This window comes from Cyprinus carpio, unplaced genomic scaffold (assembly GCF_018340385.1).
Source record: "Cyprinus carpio isolate SPL01 unplaced genomic scaffold, ASM1834038v1 S000006534, whole genome shotgun sequence".
In the NCBI taxonomy this organism is placed as follows: domain Eukaryota; kingdom Metazoa; phylum Chordata; class Actinopteri; order Cypriniformes; family Cyprinidae; genus Cyprinus; species Cyprinus carpio.
This window is the reverse complement of record NW_024879199.1, coordinates 322,133-334,208: the sequence shown is the minus strand read 5'-3', so window position 1 is coordinate 334,208 and position 12,076 is coordinate 322,133. Positions and strand designations below refer to the sequence as shown.

At 36.8% G+C, this 12,076-nt stretch overlaps 1 protein-coding gene across 1 annotated transcript in view; it reads left to right on the top strand.

Annotated features, from left to right (window-relative positions):
• Positions 1-1,863: 1,863 nt before the first annotated feature.
• LOC109109081 (synaptotagmin-9-like) overlaps positions 1,864-12,076 on the top strand; it is a 30,688-nt gene continuing 20,475 nt past the window's right edge. The window contains exon 1 of the mRNA XM_042754508.1: positions 1,864-2,310. Coding sequence (XP_042610442.1) covers positions 2,163-2,310 — 148 coding nt within the window. The 5' untranslated portion in view covers positions 1,864-2,162. The remainder of the gene's footprint in view (positions 2,311-12,076) is intronic.

Here is a 12,076-nt window from a genome sequence, read left to right as displayed (position 1 = left end):
CCAAAATAAATAAATAAATAAATAAATAAATCATACATGGCTTTGGCTGATACTGTATGGTTTATTTGAAAAGATGTTTAATATTAACACAGTACATAGCATATATATTAGTAGTAGCCTGAATACAAAGATAGTGTGGGTGTATTTTATCCAGTGACATTAGTGCTGTTTATGAACCAAATATATATATATATATATATATATATATATATATATATTTATATATATATATATATATATATATATATATATATATATATATATATATTCTTAACATTTGTAAAATAAATTAAAAACTCTTTATAATTAGCTTTGTTTACTGAAGCTAAACTGTCTTGTTTATTGAATGCATCTGGTATTTTCTTGACATTTGCATGGGTTAATAAACCTTTAAGGTGAGTTCTGTCATTGAGATTCTTCTCTGTGATTCTCAGCTTTCCTTTTGTGTAATTTTAACCATTTAACAATATTCCTCACACAAAGCTATCATATGAAGTCAGATTTCAGTCTAAAAATAGCAAGGAGCTGAAGGATCACTGTTATGATACTTTTATTGTGTTTTTGTCATTTTTTTGGAGCCACAGTGTAGACATTCCAAGCAAATAAACTGGAGAGAGAGAGAGAAAAAAAAAAAAAAACAGACACAGAAACAGAAATAGAAACATAGTATTTTTTATTTATTATTATTATTATTTTTTTTAATAATAACTATAGTAACTATAGTTGACAACAAAAAAAAAAACTGATGATTGATGTTTTCAAACCAGAACAAGAGATTTGATTTCCTTATGAGCCTGTGTTGGGCATTCAGAGGCAAACAGCAATAGTTTAAAGTGTTTAAACTATTAAAATACTGCTGGGCACAGAGGCTGTCTAATGAATCATGTTTACTATAGGACATGCCAAGGATGGGCTTCTGCTTAGAGAGTTGCCAAAACTTGAGTAAACAACATAAACTTTATAGTTTGTCCTCTTCTAGATTTATTGATTTTTATTTCACATTTTGCACTTTTTCACCTCTGTAAAGATGACCTCAATATCAACGATGATGTATTTTCTTCTAAAGGAAGTGTGTGATGAAGGCTTTGCTCTCCACCAAGGTACATGCATCTTCATTACTGGTGCTGGACAAGGTCTGTGCACTTCTGTACACACTGGTCTTATACACCCCACTGTCACTTCAAGACAGTCTTTTGGTAATTGCAGACTGAGGGTGACAAAAAGACAAAGACGTTTGATTCTGGCACAGTTTTAATCAATGTTGTCTCAAATATACTAGGTTTTCTTTGCTTCTATTCATAAATCTAAAGTCAGCTGAATGTTAAATCTAAGGAAAATACACAGATAAATACTCTCTCTCTCTCTCTCTCTCTCTCTCTCTCTCTCTCTCTCTCTCTCACACACACACACACACACACACACACACACACACACACACACACACACACACACACACACACACACACACACAGCACACAAATTGATACCAAAATTGTTTAAAGATTTAAAGGCTCATCTTCCAGATATCAAGAGGCTGTTTCACCATTTACACTGCTAGCAAACACTGATAAGCTGACAATTAATTAGCTGTGGATCTGTGTCAGTTATCTGCAAAATTCTTAATTTAGATTAATCAGATATTTAATTGATTTCACATTGTTTCACGTGTGGCCACTCATATTGATATTGAATACATTCTCAGACCATAAATCAGGTCAGTTCCTGTTTAAATGAGTAAAAGCAACGTATTAGCGTAGGCTAGTAGGCTACTAACTCGCTTTGGACCAAGAAACACAGAATGATTGCGCTCGTGCTGATGAGTAATTACGTGGCGATCGGGCGCTGAGAGTGAGCATGCGCACTGTTTTCAGCACCACGGCGAGCGTGGACAGCGAGCGCCTCACACTTCAGTTCGCGCGTGTGATTCAACCGGTGGCTTTTCATTTCTGACTCCACTCGCGTCGCGACTTGGCTTCACATCACGCAAGAACTTCACCGTGTCGAATAAATCCTGACAGAAAATAAATAAATAAATAAATAAAATTACCATTACAGAAAGCCGGGTTTGTCCGTGAGAGTGGGATGCCGTCCGTGAGATGATGTTTCTCTGTGGGAGGATTGCGCTTTAGAAGCTCCACAATCCAGAAGGATGCTGGTGGGAAATGCCTGTCGACAGAGAGGACGAGATTTGTCAAAAAGCACTAGAACTCTTATCGGATCTTTGTTCTAAGGGAGAGGTTCAGAACGAAAACTGTTTGGATTTCATTTATTATTTCCGAGACCTTGCCAGGCCGAGGTATTCGGACTCAGGTAGGCGACACTCCTGCACAAAACGGTTGCATGCGCTTTTCCCCCTTGAAAGGATCATGAACTACATTGAAGTGCCATCGCAACTTCATATATATTTCCACGTAGTAGGTTCTTTTTAATTTGATTCAGTATTGACTTGTTGCTCAACAATTTATTCCATTTTAACCTCCAGGTGTCATCACGCTGGAGGAATATCGACTGTATTTAATGTGATACTATATTTTACTCGACGTGATATTCGGTGTCGATTCAGTTTGGTGTATAGACTCAAATACTTTTGTCAGAAATAAAATGCTATAATGTCATAAATCGAATGTAGAAATGCTAGTGGAGCAGCTTTTATAATTGTACACCAATTAAATTAACACGATTCTAATATCAAACCGTTTATAATATTTATTCATTTATTACAGTTGCGCAGCAGGGCCATATTTCATTCTTGCAGGAACCTTTAGATTGTACAAATTGCAGATTTGTTGTCCAGATTATGTCATCATTACACTGGTAAAAGCTTGTTCCTTATGACATGGATAGATCTCTGGTGATCAAAAAAAAAAAAAAAACACGTTTCAGTCCTCAATGGAGACACTCACCTCTGGTAAATTACAATCAATATTAATAGACAAAACATATCAAAACAGAAATTTAGCTTATAGTCATGATAAATGAATTGAGGTGGTTACAAGACCTCTTCTTTAAAATACACTCTTAATGTCATGTCCCTTAGGTTAGCCTGAGACATAATTTTCTTACACTTTGACCATGTTTCATCATCATTAACTTTTTTTATTCATAGCCGGAGCCACATCATCCAGGATGAAAATTTATGCATTTTAATTAAATATGGCATCTGTTACTTCTCATATATGCTGTGCGGATAAACTTAGATTGAGACACGTTACAAAATCCATTCCAACAGCACAGACCAAAAGTGCAGCATTGAAATATGACTGATTAGATTTAAATGCTACAGCACCTGCTGAGCAAGAGGGCAGAAGTCTTTTGTGCTACAATGAGGTGTACCGGGTGATTTGATAACCTGCGTTAAATCTACCATCCACCAGTAATGTTTTATTTATTTATTTATTTATTTATTTTCACAAAAGCTTTTATTTTGATTCCTTTCGATGTCTGATGCAAGCTTTGTTTATAACACCAAACAACCAAATTTCAGGACCAGCTGGGCCTCTTTATAAGATACAGCTTTGGTATAGGTCATGAAATTTTGGAAAAATGTCTTAACTGCATGACTACAAGGAGCCAAATGTGAACCCCTCCCCCAACAGATGCACACCAGCTCAAGAATCCTAGAAGCTTTATTGGCATCTCTCTCACACTCTCACACACCGATCCCCTGTGGCTGCATTGACAGCTGTTCATGGTTGGTTTTGTCAGTTCATTGAGAGCCAATAGTCTGCACCCTACCCAAATTCCACAGTAGTGTAGTAATTAAAGACTATAGCTGAGATGTGTTATTTCATATTGGGTGAGTGGCATCAAAAAAAAAAAAAAAAAAAAAAAGGAAAAAGTCTCTGTACTATTTATTTATTTATTTAAATATTATTTGTTTATTTTATTATTTTTTTTTTTTTATCTGAAGGAAAGTTGAAGTGGTTTATTAAGTATGAGCAGACTGGGTGAGAATGCAAAAGCATTCAATTCATAAAAAGAAACCTAATCTCATAAAGAGAGTACCTAATATATGCAAAATTCTGTTTTCAGCTGAATTGAACACTATTGGAGGAAAAACACCACTAACATTCTTCGGATAGTACAAATTCTGATTACAGGGGTAGGTTATTGATTATTAAAGACTTACACTAGGGGGCCATTGGATACTTCAATCTGATTGGTTGACGAATGTGCAATTGTTTTACAGAAACTTTTACCATAGTGCATGATTTGTAAACTACTACATTTGGACCTTTGCATAAATCAGTACCATACGTAAGGTCTTGCTGGTGTAGTAAACTTGAAAGGTAGCTAATCTGGTACCTGGTCCTCGGGATATGTTGATAAAAGTAAGTAAATAGTTGTAGAAGAAAGCTAAAATGGAGCTGATGCTTTAGTTTGCTTTTGTTAACACTATTGGTTGGTTTAGGCTAGGGTTTAATGTAGGTGATACATTATTTTTAAACAAAACTATTAACCATTTAGAACCATTTACGAACTGCTGCAATCTGAATAACAACCTATCTATGTAAAAAAAAAAAAAAACCTGAGCAGATAAAACTCACTCATGGCTCAATTTAGTATGTTGCAAAACATGCAAGAAGCAATGTAATTTCATAGATGACAAAACTTCATGGTGTAACTCACCCTGAATGGTTGTACTATGGACATGAATGATACCACAAATTGTGCAGGATAGGTATACTAATACTTTTTACAAACATGTTTACTGTTTTTTGCAGGTAGACAGTGTTTGATTCACTAAAGGAACCATCTAGACACCAACCAAGCAATCACCTAGCAATGCTCTAGCTACTACTAGAAAATGAGCATAAATCCACCACGAAAATTAGCACCAAAAACCAATCCACCACGAAAATTAGCACCAAAAACCACAAAGCGCTCCTTATAGGAGATGTGCAGCGAAGCCAGTATCTGTATTTGGATTAAACCAGATGTGGTTGGGTCTTAAATCATAAGTTTGTCCAATCTATCTATCTATCTATCTATCTATCTATCTATCTGTCTATATATACAGTATATATATATATATATATATATATATTATCTATCTATCTATTATATAGTCAATGCTGATTATACAGTACAGGTCAAAAGTTTGGAAACATTACTATTTTTAATGTTTTTGAAAGAAGTTTCTTCTGCTCATCAAGCCTGCATTTATTTGATCAAAAATACAGAAAAAAAATGTAATAATTAATTTGAATATATGTTTATTAATATTATTACAAAATTGCTTTAAAGAGAGAATGTCCTTTAGTAAAGAACATATGTGTAATTTGTGTGTGGGATGGGTAAGACATATTCCCACTTCTTTTAGTCAAATCAGGATTTTGTCCCTATCACTTTTTAAAAGCCATTAAAAATATCTTGCAGAAATTATATACAAAGCATCTACAGTCCATCATTCTTTACAGTTTAATTCATACATTCATACACACATTTGCATTTTGTTCTGTGGTCGAAAAGTTAGTCGATATATTATCAGACCCAATGGCACAGTACTGTACAACCTCTGCCATATGTAGGTGTGATGTGAATAACCAACCAAATGAAAAGTTGCTTCAGTAAAATTCCTAGAATTATTCTTTATTTACTTTTCATATTTGTTTATAGGTCAGTATAGTGCAGAGAATAAAGTAGGAGAGAGAAAGGAGGACTGGGATCATGACTCTGGCAAGACAACAGCTTTTATATGCCCTCAGCACATCCAAGTTCTGGCAAAATACTTACTGTACTCTATTTGATAAACCATTGTTTTGCAGTGCTAGATGGTTTCCCTAGTATTTTCAGCAGAAATCAAACATTAATGAACACTGTGCTTCCCAATATTTTGGATTTGATTGAATAAGCAAATCGACACATTTGACCAGTTTTACGCCAAGAGTATTTTTGCTCCATGGGATATCAGGACATTCAGACCAAGTGGCTGTGTAAACAGTAATTAAATAATCAGCAGCATGAAGCCGGAGTGAAAAGAAAAGAAGCAAAACAATCATTATCCGGTGTCTCACTGTGTCGGAATGGTCGACTTTATGTGAAGCCATGGTAACATTGTTATTCCGTTTGGAGGACAGATGATCAAATGATTTTATAAGAATAGACTTGATTACACAAGGGGCAATAATGAGTAGCAAAAGCAGTGCTTGTATGATTTTGCAATCATTCAGCATTTCCATAGCCCTTCTTTTGAAAGTGCTTTATAGGCATAACCAGCATTTGGTGTTCTTCAGAGCTGTTTTTTATTTTATTTTATTTTTATTTTTTTATGTTCGACAGGCTTTAGCATGTCACAACATACTAAGGGTGAATGACCACCATATGTAATATATTCGACAACCGGCATATTCACCATACTGTATGTATGATATATTATTTTAATTGCAAACAACAGTTTTTTTTTTTTTTTTTTTTTTTTTTTTTTTTTACAATACATAGAAATTGTTGCTATAATATTACTCTTTAAAACAAGACTCTAAATTTCTCATTTATTGGCCACTGGTTAGTAAAAATGCTTAACTCCTTTAGTTTAAAATGGTTAAATCCTCGGTATTTCCTGTGTGTTCGCACAATGTTAACACAGATGCATTCATACAGGCAGCTGCAGTGCAGTGGGAAGCTCAGCTACAAGGCTCTTTGAAGCTCTTTGTGTGTTGGAATGTTTCTATGGGTTACTAGATATGAGCCATTGTGGAGCTTTCACTTTGATGTGTAACTGACACACTCAGTGGACTGAAATGAGTTGTGCTGCTTTAGAGGACTCTGCTCAGAGACAGCCCAGATCAAATAGAGGTTGTCATCTGCTGTCTCTGCTGAATGCTAGAGAGATGTGGTGTACAAAAGAAGAGGAAGGGGGGAAAGTCAGTCCATTAAACAATCCAGGTGTAGTTCCGTCTAGTTGGCATACAAATCAATTGATGTATATTGACTATCTTACTAACTGTGGCTTCATAGTGCAATTTTAAGAGTTGAAATATATCTACAGGTTTTCGTGTGTAGGTCTTACTTTTTTTTTAGGCTTTCTTCTGCAAAAACGTGCAAAATATCACTTTAGAATAATACTCCATCGTTTATAGCTAACTATACAGGAAGTAATGCAGGTAGAACATTCCAGGTACTACTATTAACCTATATGGAAACTTACTAATAGCAAATTTAGGATTGAGATAGTTCCTTAATATATAATGAATAATTACTAAATTAGATAATTTTCATTTTATAAAGAATTACACATTAAATACTGATTACAACATTAACATGTTTCTGAGAAGTGAACATTTGTAACACAGATGATGAGGCAAACCCAGTTCTAAATTGCTGACACACGTTAATATAATAATATAATTAATATAATAATATAATATAATTAACTGATTTATTGTTAGATTTTGGTAAACAATTGTTTTATTCAAATTATATTTTAGGCACAAAATCATATTTACTCTTTTGTCACATTCAACATTAAAATACATTTAAATTATAGCATACTATAACACTAAGGGAGAAAAAAAAAGGTAATTTATGTCTTGATAATTTATTTAAACTTTGCTTTTTAACTGGTTGGTCTGTTTCTCTGAGCCCTGGCTGTGCACTATAAACTGTGATAAAGATAGTTTGTTTTGTGAAATTCAATTTTATTTGTGTTATAAATCCATTTTACAGTAGGATAAAATTATATTGTTTTCATGATTTGTAATTTCAGTAGATTTCCTTTGCACCACAATCATTCTGAACCAGCTGAAAGCTGTCCCCATTTATTATATATTTTGGTCAACTGTTTATCACAGATAGCTGAATCTTAATACCAAAGCCCTGTTTACACCTGGTATTAAGATGCGTTTTGGTTGATCAGATCACAAGTAGATGAAGGAGACACATTCCAGTTCACACTTGATGCTTTAATCTGTCTCATCTGTCCACTTTCAAACACTTCTGTCCTGGTTTCTTTTGAGGAGAGGGTCTGTGGGCCAGTGTATGTGGGCTTTTTCTGATCTTTCGATCTAATATTGTGAAATAAACTAGCACAATTTACATATGATCCAAATGCTGATTTATTTTATTTTATTTTATTTTATTTTATTTTATTTTATTTATTTTATTTATTTTATTTATTTTATTTTATTTTATTTTATTTTATTTTATTTTATTTTATTTTATTTTACTGTACAACCTGTAGTCTAGGGCTGGTGCAACCGACCCCTGGTGTGCAAGCTTCCTGTTGCATAATGACATATGCATGGGGGAAAACACACTTGTGAATTGACACTCTGTTGGATGGGGTGGATAAATGGAGAGAAAATTTTCATTTTTCTGTGAACTATCCTGTTAAATACTCAGTATCACCTCATATGTAAGATTTAAATTACTGAATAACCAGTCATCTTTTTAATGGGAATCACGCCGACACATGGTCTGTGTCCCATTTTCTTCAACATTCGGAACCCGTTATCAGATTTCCCAGGATCCTCGTGTACCACATGCTCCAACCTACTAATAATTGTGGATCAAGAAGCAAGAGACCCTTTAAAGTCTATTACTGTATGCCACTGGTGTAAATTTAACATGATGTGGAGGACCTGTCTCTCCACCAGAGCAGCATCTCAGAGCAGGAGTCTCACAGCAGCAGTGGGCAAGTAAAGGTGTGATCACACTATTCTTTGGCTCTGTCCCAAAAGGCATGTTTGCACTTGCAGACTTGCACTAGATCAAAGTCTCTTATTAACTTACACTGACAGAATATTCAGGATTCAAAAAGTAACCAACAGCAATGACATTGTAATATCTCCATACTGAATTGTGTGTGGAGCTGACTCACATCTATTTAACCATACAGTATATACACCAAGGAAATAAACAGTAACAAAGGACTATAGTTCTTGTCTGGACTGGAAGCATTTCATGTTGTGGTATTTTCATAACCTAGAACTGCCAAAACAAATTGAGTAGTGCAAACGTTTTGAGTATAGCAAAATTAAAATAATAAATGGATATATATACACACACACAAAATAAAATCACACCAACAGTTGTCTCCTTCTTACCAAGCTTCTTGCTGATGGTCTTGTAGCCCATTCCAGCTTTGTGCAGATCTAAAATCTTGTCTCTGACAGCTCTTTGTTCTTGCCCATGGTGATGGGAGTGGTTGAAATAGATACAGATTATGTGGACAAATGTCTTATACACCTAACGAGCTGAAATTAGGAGTAACATCTTACAGTGACAGGACTAATCTGTGTTCCACATGGGCACATAATCAATCTGTGGGAGCCAGAATTGACCTATTGGTAAGCCCCACCCATCGAACGTAGATGAAGCAATGGCAGTCGAGTATAAGTTGCACAGGGAGTGGAACTCGGACATCTTTATATTTCAGGGGAAGTCGTGGCCTAATGGTTAGAGAGTTTGACTACTAACCCTAAAGTTGTGGGTTTGAGTCTCAGGCCGGCAATACCACGACTGAGGTGCCCTTGAGCAAGGCACCGAACCCCCAACTGCTCCCCGGGCATCGCAGCATAAATGGCTGCCCACTGCTCCGAGTGTGTGTTCATGTTGTGTGTGTGTTCACTGCTGTGTGCAGAGCACGAATTCTGAGTATGGGTCACCATACTTGGCTGTATGTCACTTTGTCACTTTCAGAGCCAAAGAGAAACATTGGAAGATCAGAAGCATTCATTGCTTCAATGGTGTTTATGCTACGAAAATGGAAAGAACTATGTGCCTGTGGTACTTGTAACACTGATTCCAGATATCCTGAGAGGATGGGCAATAGAATTTATTTTATTACATTTCCTAAACCCAAACAAAACAGAGCAAAATGTCCCAAAGCATTCAACCCCAATACCAATGAAGACAAAAACGTTCATTTTCTGGTCGTCATACTTCTCATTAAGTTGCAATTTTCAACTGCTCAAGCAAAACGTTAATGTCATCTTGCATTTCAGCAAGGTATATCTGGCTAAAGCCAGATAATGTTAAAGTTAGTGAGTCAATGCTATTACAAACCTAAATAGCAAACTGTTCACACACCATGTACAGTGTAAGTCAAAAACACATAAGGTGTACATTTCAGTGCCTCTCCATATCATACTAGTTAAATGTACATTCATTTAATCATACTCTGCAGTACATGAACAGTGTTGATCCGGGATGTTGTCCTCCGTGATCATGATGGCCGTAATATGAGACTTCTCTCACTTGCATTGTGATCTGTAAACCCCCGGTTCGAGTTACCCACCATATTTATTTTAAAATCTTTTTATATCCCTCCATGGAATATTTAATTCCCAAATGAATGGTTGTTAGGGACCAATCAAGCTCGGTCCCATCCACCAGTCAGCGTTCACACTCACCTGAGTATTGATCAGCACCTGTTCCCAATCAGCACCGTCACTTTCCAGCACATAAAACCCATCTCACAACAGCACTCCAACGTCAAGCCTTGAATAGGACACACCACTTACCTGCTTATCTTCATACCCCATTCCAAGTTCGCGGAGAGAAGTATACTTATCTGAAGATTGTTAAATTCTGTGTCTCTGTTGATCTTCTTCCAGATCCGCTATATGATCCCTGGTCTGATCTCCCAGCTCCTGTGTATCCTCAGACTCTGTTTCCATCCAAGCTGTCTGTTCCTGTGAGGGAAAAAGACCAAGTCTTAATGACCTTTGTCCACTACGATACAATGTATTGCATCGCGGATACTAACCTGCTTACCTCCAATGCATCGGGTGAACGCTACCAACTTTGCCACAGATTCACCTAATCACTCATCTTGCACTTTATTCTTGTAAATAAACACTGTGTTTGGATTCACTTCCCTTGTCTCCGAGTGTGTATCCTGACAGAAGGCTTGACCAAAATACCGTCATGGATCCAACACAACCAGAAACCACTCCACCGCTGAGCACAGCTGGCAATTCCAACGCTTCCGCATCATCCACTCCTTCGCTGATGTATGTTACTAGCCCGACATCTAGACCAGCGCCCTTCTCTGGCAGGGCGGAGGATTGCAATGGTTTTCTGCTTCAATGTTCACTGGCCCTGGAACAGCAACCACATCAATATTCCACAGAGAGATCCAAGATATCTTTTATTGTGCAACAATTATCCGGGTCAGCTCTGAGATGGGCAGAAACCCTCTGGTTCCAGGAAACTCCAGTTACAGCAACCTTACAGAATTTTCTAACACATTTTAAAGAGGTGTTCGGCCGGCCAGTGGGAGATTCCTCCGTCAGCGATCAGCTCCTGCAACTCAGACAGGGTAAAGATTCAGTGTCTGAGTATTCATTTAAATTCAGAACCCTGGCCTCAGCTAGTGGGTGGAACGAGAAGGCACTCATCACAGTGTTTCGAAGGGGGCTTAATCCCACACTCCGTCTACAACTAGCCATTTATGATGACAACATGGGGTTAGAAAAATTCATGCAGCAAGCCCTACGAGTAGATCAGCGATCCCAAGTTTGTTACCATGAAATTCCGAACCAGGTTTTCACTTCTCATATGAATCTCACTGAACAAGTGGAAACACAAGGGGTGGAGCGGATGCAAGTTGAAACCAGCAGATTATCCCAAGCAGAGAGGAAACGTCGCTATGAACTCAAGCTCTGTTTATATTGTGGAAATCCAGGCCATTTTCTACGATTATGTCCATCTCGTCCTCCTCGCATGATGGTGAGTTCGATTTTAAATACCCCTCCGTATCCTCTCCACTCACGATCTCAGTGACATTAATGTCTCCTAGTTTCAACGTTTCAGTCTCTGCCATTATTGATTCCGGGTCTGCAGGGGATTTCATCTTGGGAGAATTATCGTCCAGACTCAACCTCAAGAGGATCACCATTCCGAAGCCATACTCCATCCACGCCGTAACTGGAGAGATCATCAATAAAGGGTATGTCAACTACCAGATCAAACCAGTTACATTGTGTGTAGAGAGAGACCACCAGGAGTGTTTTCATCCTTTTATTCTTGAAAATTGTCAAACAGACATTATCCTAGGTCGTCCGTGGCTGATTCGTCATCAACCTGAGATCGACTGGAAAACGGGTTTAAATTTGCTGGGGTTGCAAGTGCT